Here is a 16663-nt window from a genome sequence, read left to right on the forward strand (position 1 = left end):
CAAGTCAGAAATAGAGATAAAGGGAAGTCAAGCGCCCGGAGGATCAAACCTGGTATAATGGAGTAGTTTAATAACTTAAAACACAAACTCCAAAACCAAAGTCCATAATAAAATAAATGTGGGTACAAGAACCCGTCGCACACCAATCCATAAAACATGAGCATAACAATAAACAATCTCTGACATGGACATGAGGGGAAACAGAGGGTTAAATACACAACATATAATGAATGAGATTGGAACCAGGTGTGTAAGAAGACAAGACAAAACCAATGGAAAATGAAACATAGATCAATGATGGCTAGAAGACCGGTGATGTCGATCGCCGAGCACCGCCCAAACAAGGAGAGGTATCGACTTCGGCAGAAGTCGTGACATATATCACAAACTGTTTCTGCATATGGGTTATTGATTTGGACACTTTAAAATTGTGTTTTGACATTGGGCTATTTATCAGTATATCTTGACAACAGGAAGTAGCGACACCATCATTGTCAAGTTTCAAGTTTGATTTTCAAGTTTTAGGAATGGAAATGAAGTTAACAGTAATTAACAATGCTATTGTACTTAATCAGGTCAAATCTGCTGAATGAGTCCAAAAACGTGCTGTGATTGATTGATTTAGATGATTTAACAGAAATCACCGAAACGGATTTGTCCTGCCTATTGTTAGTGATCATAGTTTGTCAGTGCCAAAGTAGCTTGTCATTTCGATCATGTGTACGGTAAAAAAAAAAGTTATGTTAAATGATGTAGAATTGCATGAAATACCTTTATAAAAGGTCACATTTTTCCCAAACCCTTACTACAAAAACATTTCCCCATGTGTAGCAACTTCTACTCTACTCTATGCCACTATGAAATGTGATGATATGCATATAATGCTCTATTATAAAGGTGGAAAAAATTAGCCATTGTGTTCTTTTACTTCTGAGCCCCCTAGGTCACCTCCCTATTTACAAATGAATCACTGACAACACCTGAGGTAAGGGAACAGAGGAGGGACAGAGAGGTAGAGGGAGAGTGGGGGGGTAGGAGGGGCGCGGCACAAGCTTCCAGTGGACAACATCCTACCCAAAACCCAGACTGAGCAAGCATGCTACTACATTTAGACATCACTTAACTGGAGCGTGAGTTATACCACAGATTAACTGGTGGAGTTACCGGGAGATATAACGGTGTTTATTTTCAATCACACAGAAATAAACTCTCCTTGCTGCCATGGGGGACAGATGGATACAATTCCTCTCATCTCTATCGCTTCTCTTTCTCCTGGAATGGACGCAAATATCATCTTTCAACCTGGACACAGAAAACGTCCTAATAAAGAATGGAGAGCCCGGGAGTCTTTTCGGCTTCTCTCTCGCCATGCACCGGCAGTTAGATCCGGTGGATAAGATCATGTAAGTATCCTTACTTTAAAAATGAATGTCAAAAATATATTTAGATTTGTTTTCTTTTGTTTTCCATTCCAGCTGTGGAACCAAATGTTTACCAGGTTACTGCTACTGCAGTCTACTTCACAGGCTCGCAGGTTCTTTGCAAAAGTTTCTTGTCTCAGCCTCATTCTGACTTTTAGTCAGGAAATATTTGAATGAGTTCACTCTAATTTAGTCGTCTAAATGTAGTTGAAGTTTCAGACTGGCATGTTTGTCTTACCGGTTCATTATTGGTGGGTTTTCACTGCCCTTTGCAGGTTGGTGCCTGTCCGCGAGCCCCTCCAATCTTACTGCAGTTCATGACTTAAAGGTAGACTCAGCAATATGACGTAGATGCAGAAAGTAAACAGAATGGTGGGTCAATTTCCGCAACAACTAAGGGCTTTGAAGTGGGAGGCTCAACTTGTCTGCTGTTTTGGTGCCCTGATGAAGACAGCTTGTCTGGTTGGTTATTGCATCTGAGCTCCTATAGTGTGCGGCTCTCCTTTTCTTTTCCAGGTGTTCTAGTCCGCTAGGCAGCACCTCGCTATAAGAAGTGTGCGTTTCATTCACCTTCAGATTGGTGCCCTGGCTACCACGCTGTGAACAGCGTGAAGCGAACCTGTGCTCATGTGCAGATACTATGTGTGATTTTGTGAGAGGGAAGTCTTGCATCTCACTCAACATAATATATCCTAGGCTGCTGCTTATTTTTTATTTTATTTAAGAACAAATTGTTATTTACAATGACCGCCTACCTCAGCCAAACCCTAACCCGGACGACGCTGGGCCAATTGTGCGCTGCACTATGGGACTCCCAATCACAGCCGGTTGTGATACAGCCTGGAATCGAACCAGGGCCTGTAGTGATGCCTCTAGAACTGAGATGCAGCTCCTTTAGACTGCTGCACCACTCGGAAGCCAACGTCATGGCAATGTCATTTGGTGAAGTCTACCTTCACAACAAAAAAGTTACCTGATTCCAAAACGACATATTCCTCTGCTCTACAGAGATTTATAAACTGGGGGTTTCGAGCCCTGAATGATGATTGGCTGACAGCCTTGGTATATCAGACCGAATACCGCGGGTTTGACAAAATCTGCTCTAATTACGTTGGTAACCAGTTTATAATAGCAATAAGGCACCTCTGGGGATTGTGATAATGGTGATATCAGAAACGTTGCTTCATGCTTAAGAACAGCCCTTAGCCGTGGTATTTTGACCATATAAAACAAACGCTTGGAACGTATTGCTTAATTCTACTAGCTCTGGATACAAATGGCCCTTTGGGAGTTTCACTTAGCCACAGATCAGGGTACTGTATTTATGGAGGTACTCAACATCATCTAATTATTTTTGTCTCTTCCTGTGCACCATATGCTGTGTTTCTTCACTCCTCAAAGTAGAGTACCTGTAGATACAGAGCTTTCCGTTGTCATTTGGGTCACATAAGGTAGGCTAAGGCTTGGAGCACCTCCAAGACATATGATGCAGTACTTACTAATGGTCTAGTTACTTTAGACAGAAATTAAATTAGACAGGTTGGTCGGGGAGGATGGCTGGGGACAGCTGTAGTATTTTAGATAAGCCTACCCTTAACCCTTATTCTAAACTTAACCCAATTCACCTAGCTTGATGTGAAAGACCACTTCTTTTAGCCCAGTAAAAGACTCAGAGTGTGTGTGTGTGTGTGTGTGTGTGTGTGTGTGTGTGTGTGTGTGTGTGTGTGTGTGTGTGTGTGTGTGTGTGTGTGTGTGTGTGTGTGTGTGTGTGTGTGTGTGTGTGTGTGTGTGTGTGTGTGTATGAGAGGGAGAAATACAAGTAGTGGTAACATTAATCTTGTGCCTAATTGAACCCTGCTCCTTCAGTTAGCACAGTAGGAATGACTAGGCTATTAACTATTCACTTAGGATCAGCTGTCTGACCCATTCAATACCATAATGTTATCCATGACTTATGGACAGAGCGGACATAGCGTCATTGGAATGAACAAAGCGTCATTGGAATGATTTTGCCTTTAGAATAGATTCTCCCCTTTTAACTAGGCCTGGAATGTTATAAGTCAGGTCTGTAACTTTCTGTAATGATGAGCATTCTTAGTTCTGAACTGAACTGGACTGAACAAACTCAATCACACAATTTGCTCCAGTTTTAGACTGTCTATATTTGAGGCAAGTGGTCATCAGCCCTGTGAACATTCAGGCGGTAGAGACAAAAACATGGTTTCACACTGGCTTACAGGGGATTCCCTCAATGAGTTCTCATGTAGAAACAATGACTTCAGTTTATACAGTTATCATATATGGAAGTTGAACTTCATCTAACCACAAGTACACACACACACACACACACACACACACACACACACACACACACACACACACACACACACACACACACACACACACACACACACACACACACACACACACACACACACACACACACACACACACACACACACACACACACACACACACAGTAGATGGCACACAGAGCCATAGACAGTTTGATATTGAAATTGTTTCTCATAAGTAAATATCTCAGGAACAGTTTGTTGAGTTTTCAGAGCAGTGTAATATTTTTATATTAAATAAGAGCTTGTTAATACATGTCCTCTGTAGTGGACATTAGGATGCGGCCAACTATGTTTTACTTTTGTGTATTTTCTCCCCAATTTTGTGATATCCAATTGCAATCCAATAACAATTTTGTCTCATCGCTGCAACTGCCCAACAGGCCCGGGAAAGGCGAAGGTTCAGTCATGCGTCCTCCGAAACATGACCCGCCAAACCGTGACCCGCCCGCTTAACCCGGAAGCTAGCCGCACAAATGTGTCGGAGGAAACACTGATCAACTGACGACCGAAGTCAGCCTGCTGGTGCCCAGCCCACCACAAGGAGTCGCTAGAGTGCAATGAGCCAAGTAAAGCCCCCCCCGGACAAACCCTCTCCTAACCCTCTCCTATGGGACTCCCCGTCATGACACAGCCTGGGATCGAACCCGGGTTTGTAGTGACACCTAAAGCACGGCGATGCAGTGCCTTTAGACTGCTGCACCACTCGGGAGGCCGCCAACTATGTTGTCTACCTACTGTCCCCATTTACTGTAATGTTAGATGTTGTTGCTGCTGGGTCTCGGGAGGCTATAGATCTCCATATGGGTCATGATTGGCTGCCAAACTCTCTGCCCCACAGCTGACACACACACACACACACACACACACACACACACACACACACACACACACACACACACACACACACACACACACACACACACACACACACACACACACACACACACACACACACACACACACACACACACACCAGCCACCTTTCGTTTCCTGGTCCAATGCACTAAACGCTAGGCTACCTGCTGCCCTATGGTGTTTCCAGAGGCTACACTTCTTAGCTGCCTGACTCAGTAGATCAGTATTGCAGAAATTACTGTCTGTCCTGCTGGGGGTGTGCTTTTTTCAATATTTCATTTATTTAACCTTTATTTAACTAGGCAAGTCAGTTAAGGTGTGTGTTCCCTGGAAGTGTTTCCTGCATCCAGGGTGTGTGTGAATTGTGAGTCATACACCTGTGCCACGCCCGACAGGCACGCCAAGATCTGCCAACCTGACCCATTTACAATCCCAGGCCCTACAGGTGTGTGTTTGCGTAAGTGTGTTTTAGATACCTGCAGGCAAGGGAGGAACTGGCAAGGTGTGTGTGTCTCAGGTACATGCTGACGTGTGAGGGATCTGGAGCGCATGTGTATATGTTACGTTCCAAAGTCTGTCAGAACTGCAGAGAGTTGGCTCTGCTCTATGTATGAGAGAGAGAGAGGAACTGAAAGAGTTACTGAAAGAATGAGAGTTACTGAAACAATGAGAGAGAGTTACTGAAACAATGAGAGAGAGAGTTACTGAAAGAATGAGAGAGAGAGAGTTACTGAAAGAATGAGAGAGAGAGAGTTACTGAAAGAACAAGAGAGAGTTACTGAAAGAATGAGAGATGGAGAGAGTTAGTAAAATAATGAGAGAGAGAGAGAGAGTTACTGAAAGAACGAGAGAATTACTGAAAGAATGAGAGAGAGAGAGTTACTGAAAGAATGAGAGAGAGAGAGAGTTACTGAAAGAACAAGAGAGTTACTGAAAGAATGAGAGATGGAGAGAGTTACTGAAAGAATGAGACAGAGAGAGAGTTACTGAAAGAACAAGAGAGAGTTACTGAAAGAACGAGAGAGAGAGAGAGTTACTGAAAGAACGAGAGTTACTGAAAGAACGAGAGAGTTACTGAAAGAACTAGAGTTACTGAAAGAATGAGAGAGAGTTACTGAAACAATGAGAGAGAGTTACTGAAAGAATGAGAGAGAGGGGGGGTGAGTGAAAGCATATGACAGAGACTGAGAGATAGTGTGTGTGTGTGTGTGTGTGTGTGTGTGTGTGTGTGTGTGTGTGTGTGTGTGCGTGTGCGTGTGCGTGTGCGTGTGCGTGTGCGTGCGTGTGCGTGTGCGTGTGCGTGTGCGTGCCTGTGCCTGTGCCTGTGCCTGTGCCTGTGCCTGTGCCTGTGCCTGTGCCTGTGCCTGTGCGCCTGTGCCTGTGCCTGCCTGTGCCTGTGCCTGTGCCTGCCTGTGCTGTGCTGCGCGTGCGTGTGCTGTGTGCCTGCCTGCGCCTGCGCCTGCGCCTGCGCCTGTGCCTGTGCCTGTGCCTGTGTCTGTGTGTGAGAGAGATAATCTATTCTACCATGTATAGGTTTTAGCAGTAGGGTTAGAGTTCAAAGGTTAGTTCAGAGTCATGGCGCTGGGTGAACGTCTCCGTACGTTTACTATGATAAACACACACCTTCTACCCCAACCACACCTCTCCCTGCCTCTGCCCCTCCTTCTCTCCTGCAGGCTGCTCCTGGTCAGCCAACATCAAACCCAAGAGGGATGTCTGAAGGAATGCTACGGACATAAATAACCTTTACAACTGCACACCAAACACACAGTCAGTCAGTCGCCCATACACAGACCTGGGTTGTTTAAACTAGGTACCAAACGGAAGAAAATGGACTGAAACATTGAGGGACTACCTGAACTTGTCCAATAAGAAAGACTTGTTTTATTATTTGATGCACATTGTTATTCATTATGTGTACAGTAATACATTTAACTCTGGGTTCATGTCAGTCCTGACAACAGACCATAGAGTTGGAGCATAGAGAACTTGGCACTAAGAAGGCATAGTTCAGGATTTCATAGTTCAGTATTTCATGAGGGTTCTGTGAAGTGTTCTGGAATCCATTTGGGACTGAAATGTGCTGACAGTTCTGTTGATGTTTATACATTGTTGCTTAATAACAAGCTGTGGTGGTGCAGAAAGGCAGTGAGCTGTTTATCAGTAGAATACACACACCCTGTCTCCATCACAAACACCCTGTCTCCATCACACACACCCTGTCTCCATCACAAACACCCTGTCTCCATCACACACTCCCTGTCTCCATCACACACACACCCTGTCTCCATCACAAACACCCTGTCTCCATCACACACACCCTGTCTCCATCACACCCACCCTGTCTCCATCACACACACCCTGTCTCCATCACACACACCCTGTCTCCATCACACACACCCTGTCTCCATCACAAACACCCTGTCTCCATCACACACACCCTGTCTCCATCACACACACCCTGTCTCCATCACACACACCCTGTCTCCATCACACACACCCTGTCTCCATCACACACACCCGTCTCCATCACAAACACCCTGTCTCCATCACACACACCCTGTCTCCATCACACACACCCTGTCTCCATCACACACACCCTGTCTCCATCACACACACCCTGTCTCCATCACAAACACCCTGTCTCCATCACACACACCCTGTCTCCATCACAAACACTCTGTCTCCATCACACACACCCTGTCTCCATCACACACACCCTGTCTCCATCACACACGCCCTGTCTCCATCACACACACCCTGTCTCCATCACACACACCCTGTCTCCATCACAAACACCCTGTCTCCATCACAAACACCCTGTCTCCATCACACACACCCTGTCGCCATCACACACACCCTGTCTCCATCACACACACCCTGTCTCCATCACAAACACCCTGTCTCCATCACAAACACCCTGTCTCCATCACACACACCCTGTCTCCATCACACACACCCTGTCTCCATCACAAACACCCTGTCTCCATCACAAACACCCTGCCTCCATCACAAACACCCTGTCTCCATCACACACACCCTGTCTCCATCACACACTCCCTGTCTCCATCACACACTCCCTGTCTCCATCACACACACCCTGTCTCCATCACACACTCCCTGTCTCCATCACACACACCCTGTCTCCATCACACACACCCTGTCTCCATCACACACGCCCTGTCTCCATCACAAACACCCTGTCTCCATCACACTCTCCCTGTCTCCATCACACACACTCTGTCTCCATCACACACTCCCTGTCTCCATCACACACTCCCTGTCTCCATCACACACTCCCTGTCTCCATCACACAAACCCTGTCTCCATCACACACACCCTGTCTCCATCACACCCACCCTGTCTCCATCACACACACCCTGTCTCCATCACACACTCCCTGTCTCCATCACACACACCCTGTCTCCATCACACACTCCCTGTCTCCATCACACACACCCTGTCTCCATCACAAACACCCTGTCTCCATCACACTCTCCCTGTCTCCATCACACACACTCTGTCTCCATCACACACTCCCTGTCTCCATCACACACTCCCTGTCTCCATCACACAAACCCTGTCTCCATCACACACACTCTGTCTCCATCACACACTCCCTGTCTCCATCACACACTCCCTGTCTCCATCACACAAACCCTGTCTCCATCACAAACACCCTGTCTCCATCACACTCTCCTTGTCTCCATCACACACACCCTGTCTCCATCACACACTCCCTGTCTCCATCACACACTCCCTGTCTCCATCACACACTCCCTGTCTCCATCACACACACCCTGTCTCCATCACACACACCCTGTCTCCATCACACACACCCTGTCTCCATCACAAACACCCTGTCTCCATCACACTCTCCCTGTCTCCATCACACACACTCTGTCTCCATCACACACTCCCTGTCTCCATCACACACTCCCTGTCTCCATCACACACTCCCTGTCTCCATCACACAAACCCTGTCTCCATCACACACACCCTGTCTCCATCACACCCACCCTGTCTCCATCACACACACCCTGTCTCCATCACACACTCCCTGTCTCCATCACACACACCCTGTCTCCATCACACACTCCCTGTCTCCATCACACACACCCTGTCTCCATCACACACACCCTGTCTCCATCACACACACCCTGTCTCCATCACACACACCCTGTCTCCATCACACACACCCTCTCTACATCACACACACCCTGTCTCCATCACACACACCCTGTCTCCATCACACACACCCTGTCTCCATCACACACACCCTGTCTCCATCACACACACCCTGTCTCCATCACACACACCCTGTCTCCATCACACACACCCTGTCTCCATCACAAACACCCTGTCTCCATCACACACACCCTGTCTCCATCACAAACACTCTGTCTCCATCACACACACCCTGTCTCCATCACACACACCCTGTCTCCATCACACACACCCTGTCTCCATCACACACACCCTGTCTCCATCACACACACCCTGTCTCCATCACAAACACCCTGTCTCCATCACAAACACCCTGTCTCCATCACACACACCCTGTCGCCATCACACACACCCTGTCTCCATCACAAACACCCTGTCTCCATCACAAACACCCTGTCTCCATCACAAACACCCTGTCTCCATCACACACACCCTGTCTCCATCACACACACCCTGTCTCCATCACACACACCCTGTCTCCATCACAAACACCCTGCCTCCATCACAAACACCCTGTCTCCATCACACACACCCTGTCTCCATCACACACTCCCTGTCTCCATCACACACTCCCTGTCTCCATCACACACTCCCTGTCTCCATCACACACACCCTGTCTCCATCACACACACCCTGTCTCCATCACACACGCCCTGTCTCCATCACAAACACCCTGTCTCCATCACACTCTCTCTGTCTCCATCACACACACTCTGTCTCCATCACACACTCCCTGTCTCCATCACACACTCCCTGTCTCCATCACACAAACCCTGTCTCCATCACACACACTCTGTCTCCATCACACACTCCCTGTCTCCATCACACACTCCCTGTCTCCATCACACAAACCCTGTCTCCATCACAAACACCCTGTCTCCATCACACTCTCCTTGTCTCCATCACACACTCCCTGTCTCCATCACACACACCCTGTCTCCATCACACACTCCCTGTCTCCATCACACACACCCTGTCTCCATCACACACACCCTGTCTCCATCACACACGCCCTGTCTCCATCACAAACGCCCTGTCTCCATCACAAACACCCTGTCTCCATCACACTCTCCCTGTCTCCATCACACACACCTGTCTCCATCACACACTCCCTGTCTCCATCACACACTCCCTGTCTCCATCACACAAACCCTGTCTCCATCACACACACCCTGTCTCCATCACAAACACCCTGTCTCCATCACACTCTCCTTGTCTCCATCACACACACCCTGTCTCCATCACACACACCCTGTCTCCATCACACACTCCCTGTCTCCATCACACACACCCTATCTCCATCACACACTCCCTGTCTCCATCACACACACCCTGTCTCCATCACACACACCCTGTCTCCATCACACACACCATGTCTCCATCACACACACCATGTCTCCATCACACACACCCTGTCTCCATCACACACACCCTGTCTCCATCACACACACCCTGTCTCCATCACACACACCCTGTCTCCATCACACACACCCTGTCTCCATCACACACACCCTGTCTCCATCACACACACCCTGTCTCCATCACACACACCCTGTCTCCATCACAAACACCCTGTCTCCATCACACACACTCTGTCTCCATCACACACTCCCTGTCTCCATCACACACTCCCTGTCTCCATCACACAAACCCTGTCTCCATCACACACACCCTGTCTCCATCACAAACACCCTGTCTCCATCACACTCTCCCTGTCTCCATCACACACACCCTATCTCCATCACACACACCCTGTCTCCATCACACACACCCTGTCTCCATCACAAACACCCTGTCTCCATCACACTCTCCTTGTCTCCATCACACTCTCCCTGTCTCCATCACACACACCCTATCTCCATCACACACACCCTGTCTCCATCACACACACCCTGTCTCCATCACAAACACCCTGTCTCCATCACACACACCCTGTCTCCATCACACACACCATGTCTCCATCACACACACCATGTCTCCATCACACACACCCTGTCTCCATCACACACACCCTGTCTCCATCACACACACCCTGTCTCCATCACACACACCCTGTCTCCATCACACACACCCTGTCTCCATCACACACACCCTGTCTCCATCACACACACCCTGTCTCCCTCACACACACCCTGTCTCCCTCACACACACCCTGTCTCCCTCTCACACTCCCTGTTTCCCTCACACACACCCTGTCTCCATCACACACTCCCTGTCTCCATCACACACACCCCTGTCTCCATCACACACTCCCTGTCTCCATCACACACACCCTGTCTCCAACACACACACCCTGTCTCCATCACACACTCCCTGTCTCCATCACACACACCCTGTCTCCAACACACACTCCCTGTTTCCCTCTCTCACTCTCCATGTCTCCCTCTCACACTCCTTGTGTTTTACTTACCAGTGGCATGCTACTGGGTAATGGGCAACACACGCTTTACATTGCACAGAGGTAAATGAACAATTGAGACCATTGTCAAATACAATATTGTTTCATATACTTTTACTGCATTTACTGTGTAACTAGTTATGTACTCTATGCAGTTATACAGTATCAGCATAATGTACGGTTTTGGTGGTTCCTGTTGACTGTCTCTTTAATGTTACTGGACCTCCGTAGTCTAAGGAGAAGGTACAAGTTTCTGCTATCCACTGATTCAGGATCAGATATTTTCTCATCTCCTAATGTTTTAGGTTTTAAGGAGGGTTTTCTGATCATAGACTGCAGTAGGGGCATGACTAAGGGATACCTCTTCTTTCTGCCTATTCTCCTGACTGTTAATGTATGTTCATGTGAGTGTGTCAGTGGAGGCTGCTGAGGGGAGGACATAATAATGTCTGGAACAGAGAGAATGGAATGGCATCAAACACCTGGAAACCTTGTGTTTTAATATATTTGATACCATTCCACTGATTCCACTCCAGCCATTACCACGAGCCTGTCCTCCCCAGTTAAGGGCATCATCCTCCTGTGGCGTGTACATGTATGTATGGCAGGGGGCAACACAAAGGATCCTCATTGTTCTGAGATCAGTGTGAAAGCAGTCATTTGATTACCTGGGCTGAGGTAATCACCCAGGCACAGACATACTCCCACACAGACACACACCCTGCCTAGTTGTGTAAAGCTGTTTAGTTGAGGTTTGGCCACATTAGATTTTCTTTTAGACTATTCAGCGAAATGTCCCCCAAAAATATAAGAAGAAATGAGGTGGTGTAACAGAACCTTTACACTAAACTAACACTAATTAATCAGCATGTGAACTTTACGAAAGGAGCACCATTGTGAGAAGTGTCAGAGCGATGCTCCATGCCCTCCAGACCCAAAGTGCACCTACCCAACACTTTTTGCATTATGCAAAATTTGGTGATGCAGAAACGAGAGATGAAAATCTGGGAATATTTGGCCTTGTAAATATTTCTGGTTGATCTCAGGGAATGTAAATATTTCTGGTTGATCTCAGGGAATGTAAATATTTCTGGTTGATCTCAGGGAATGTAAATATTTCTGGTTGATCTCAGGGAATGTAAATATTTCTGGTTGATCTCAGGGAATGTAAATATTTCTGGTTGATCTCAGGGAATGTAAATATTTCTGGTTGATCTCAGGGAATGTAAATATTTCTGGTTGATCTCAGGGAATGTAAATATTTCTGGTTGATCTCAGGGAATGTAAATATTTCTGGTTGATCTCAGGGAATGTAAATATTTCTGGTTGATCTCAGGGAATGTAAATATTTCTGGTTGATCTCAGGGAATGTAAATATTTCTGGTTGATCTCAGGGAATGTAAAACACTCAGGAAGGAAAACTGTTAAAACAGTTTGAGTAAATTAGCAGCAAATACGTTGAATGAGCAACTGATAAACATAGAAGCTTCACAAGTTTGACGAAATGACCTAATGTCTTATATCTTCATCCGAGCGAGACATTCCACTGCACCTATCTGGTGATATTAACAAATAAAACATGTAAACACACTTTCTGTAAGTAGGTAGGCATAATATCCTCTTCAAGTTAAGCTGGAACAAAGACTATGGATATTCTGACAAGATAAATGTCTCTCTGCCCTATCAATGTACCCTATGCTACATATGGCTATAGTGGACCGATAACACAGGACTAGCAAAGGCCCAGTGCACTACTTTTGTGAAAAGATAACATTTTCAGACAAAAACATGTTTTGCCCGTGCTACATACGGCTATATCAGTCCATTAATACAGGACTAGTAAAAACCCCTTCACACTACCTTTTGTAAAAAAAATAATGAATAAATAACGAGATAAAAAATATTTTTATTACTATAAAAACATTTATTCAGATTTTTCAGCGGGTGTGTCCTCTAGTCTGTGGTTCCAAAAAATAAACTGTGTGTGTTTGTGTGTGTGCATGAAGGGAGGGAGGGGAGTGGAGATGGCTGTTGATAGGCTGGTCCTCATTGAGAGGACTGTTGATAGGCTGGTCCTCATTGAGAGGACTGTTGATAGGCTGGTCCTCATTGAGAGGACTGTTGATAGGCTGGTCCTCATTGAGAGGACTGTTGATAGGCTGGTCCTCATGGAGAGGACTGTTGATAAGCTGGTCCTCAATGAGAGGACTATTGAAAGGCTGGTCCTCATTGAGTGTGTGTCTGTGTGTCTTATGTGTGCGTGTTTGTTTCCTGTATCCTAACATGGCGTTGTGGTGTTTGTTACAGGTTGCTTGTTGGTGCTCCGAGGGCCAAAGCTCTGGGAGGTCAGAAGTCAAAGGTCACAGGAGGACTCTACAACTGTGATACCACTTCCTCCAGCTGTAACCGCGTGGAGCTTGACAACAATGGTGAGCTCACCTCTGAACACATGAACACACACTTATTTTCTGTCTTCATCTGTCTACACAGATCCTTCCAAGGAAATCGTCTGTTGGCAGAATCATTAAGATTTGATGATGGTTTTGTGTGTGTAGAGAACCTGAAAGCTGAGAGCAAGGAGAACCAGTGGATGGGTGTAACAGTGAACAGCCAGGGACCAGGAGGAAAAATTGTGGTAAGTGTGTGTGCACTTTCAAACTGATTGGCCATTGACTTGACTGACAGCTCCATTAACCAATCCCTCTCCTCTCTCTCTCCAGACGTGTGCCCACCGCTACCAGCTGCGTCTGTTTGTGAACACGCCCCAGGAGTCTCGTGACATCACAGGAAGGTGTTACGTGCTGAGCCAGGACCTGACAATCAATGCCCGGTCTGATGAGGATGGAGGGAACTGGAGGTTCTGTGAGGGGCGGGCACGCGGGCATGAGAGGTTTGGCTCATGCCAACAGGGTCTGTCTGCCACCTTCACTAGGGACTATGAATACCTAGTGTTTGGAGCTCCTGGAGCATATGACTGGAAAGGTAGGGGTGTGGTGTGTGAGTGTGTATTCCTGGATTCAGGGTTATGTCTGGGTCAGGTGTTAGAGGTAGGGTTAGGGTGAGGGGCAGAGGTTATAGTTAGGCAGATTAGCATAGTCCGCATGGGCCCTTCCTCATGGGCCCTTCCTCTCTTAATCATGCTCAAATGTATTAACCACAGTGACCTCTGCTGCAAGCAAAACCACAATGATAAAATGTAGAATTTTGATTAGGGTCACATCAACATGTACGTTACTTTTTAACTTTTATTTTCAGCTCATGATTCAGATATTGTATTTATTACGTGTTATTGATTTATTACGTGTTATTGATTTATTGTTTGTTATTTATTTATTGTTTGTTATTTATTTATTGTGTGTTATTTATTTATTGTGTGTTATTTATTTATTGTGTGTTATTTATTTATCAAACGCTTTTCCATTTATTATACGTTTGTGTTGAGATTTTTGTCCTCATCTTCTCATCTCCATCCCCCCTTTCTTCACTTTCCTATCCCTCATCCTCATCCTCCTCTCATTTATTCTTCTCATTTTCCCTCCCTCCCTCCCTCCCTCCCTCCCTCCCTCCCTCCCTCCCTCCCTCCCTCCCTCCCTCCCTCCCCCCCCCCCTCCCTCCCTCCCTCCCTCCCTCCCTGCCTCCCTCCCTCCCTCCCTCCCTCCCTCCCTCCCTGCCTCCCTCCCTCCCTCCCTCCCTCCCTCCCTACCTCCCTCCCTCCCTCCCTCCCTGCCTCCCTCCCTCCCTCCCTCCCTCCTCCCTCCCTCCCTCCCTCCCTCCCTCCCTCCCTCCCTCCCTCCCTCCCTCCCTGCCTCCCTCCCTCCCTCCCTCCCTCCCTCCCTCCCTCCCTCCCTCCCTCCCTGCCTCCCTCCCTCCCTCCCTCCCTCCCTCCCTCCCTCCCTCTCTCCCTCCAGGTATGGTGAGAGTAGAGCATAAGAACAGCACTCTGTTGGAGATGCGTTCGTATAAAGATGGGCCCTATGAGGTGGGCGATGAGAACCAGTTAAACCCAGACCTGGTCCCTGTGCCCCCTAACAGCTACCTGGGTAGGTACCCCATCCCTCATCCCTCTCTGGCTCCCTCCTCTCCCCCCTCAATGTGTGCTCTTCATGACCAGTGTGTTCAGCTCCAGCGTGAACCGTTTGTGTACAAGTCACTTCCTTCCCAGGTTGCTATGGAGACTGATGTGACAGCCAATAGCTACTTAGAATTGTAAGACTATCTGCGTGATGACATCATGCTCTCCAGAGCCAATAATTTAACTCCGTGCCCTAGTCGTCATCATGCACAGTGGAACATTGTGCTCGTCATGAGCATCGACCTGAGATAGGTGAGGTGCAGATAATCAGAGCTATAACTCACATCCACTTCCAACCAACTGGGCTTGAATAGGTATGATGGATAAATCAGTGAACCTGTACAGGGCCTAGCTTTGGCCGATCCGAATGCAACATATTGGTGCCATCAGTGGTGTTGGGAATGGGTTGGTGTGATGCCAAGTCCAGGTGCTGTTTGTTAGTGTTTCTGTTTGGTTTGGTCCCTTCATGTTGTGTCATGCACGGTCAGCACAACATTATTATCTTTTACTGCCTGTCCATCTACATCTACAGCCACAGTCAGCCACTGGCTGCGTTTACACAGGCAGCCCAATTCTGCTATTTTCTTCAGAAATTCATCTTTTAACCAATCAGATCAGCTCTGAAAAAGAGCTGATGTGAAAAGTTCTGATGTGAAAGACAAACTAGTGGAAAAAAGATCAGAATCGGGCTGCTTGTGTAAACTCAGTCAGTGTTCCATCCATATCTGTGACCGTGCAGTGAATCAAACATTTAGTAAAGCACCATCTCACCTGAAACATGTCTGTATTTATGTGGACATACATTGACTGACGGATTGATTGATTGATTGGTGAATTATCTCTCTCCTATCAGGCTTTTCTTTGGACTCAGGGAAGGCCATCACTAAGAAGGGTCAGCTGACAGTGGTTGCAGGCGCTCCGAGAGCCCATCACAGCGGAGAGGTGGTGTTGCTAAAGAAGGAGTCCGATGAGTCCTCCATGCTGTCACCAGAGTACATCCTGGAAGGGGAGGGGTTAGCCTCATCGTTCGGCTACGACCTCACTGTGGTGGATCTCACTGGAGACGGGTATGAGAAGACAAGACCATGATACTATTTCCAGGGCCGGCGTAATGGGCGGGGCTTAGGGGGCCTGGTCCGCCCTAACTTACCTCCTTGCCTGTCCAAATAACATATTGAATATTGATCATTTATTTGACCGAGACTCATGCTGACAGAAAGAAGCTTCAATCTCAGATAAAGCAGTATGTGTAGAAGAGTATGGCAAGTCATACTATTTCTGACCAGACAGAATCAGATACATGGGCTACATATAGTAACACAGAGGGGCGCTG

General features: G+C 47.2%; 1 protein-coding gene across 1 annotated transcript in view; it reads left to right on the plus strand.

Moving 5' to 3' along the window:
• Positions 1-1052: 1052 nt before the first annotated feature.
• Positions 1053-16663, plus strand: part of LOC118401837 (integrin alpha-6-like) — a 37657-nt gene continuing 22046 nt past the window's right edge. Inside the window, exons 1-6 of the mRNA XM_052476474.1 lie at positions 1053-1403; positions 13566-13687; positions 13814-13893; positions 13979-14240; positions 15167-15298; positions 16184-16397. Of these exons, the coding sequence (XP_052332434.1) occupies positions 1222-1403; positions 13566-13687; positions 13814-13893; positions 13979-14240; positions 15167-15298; positions 16184-16397 (992 nt within the window). The 5' untranslated portion in view covers positions 1053-1221. The remainder of the gene's footprint in view (positions 1404-13565; positions 13688-13813; positions 13894-13978; positions 14241-15166; positions 15299-16183; positions 16398-16663) is intronic.

This window comes from Oncorhynchus keta, chromosome 23 (assembly GCF_023373465.1).
Source record: "Oncorhynchus keta strain PuntledgeMale-10-30-2019 chromosome 23, Oket_V2, whole genome shotgun sequence".
Classification (NCBI taxonomy): Eukaryota; Metazoa; Chordata; class Actinopteri; order Salmoniformes; family Salmonidae; genus Oncorhynchus; species Oncorhynchus keta.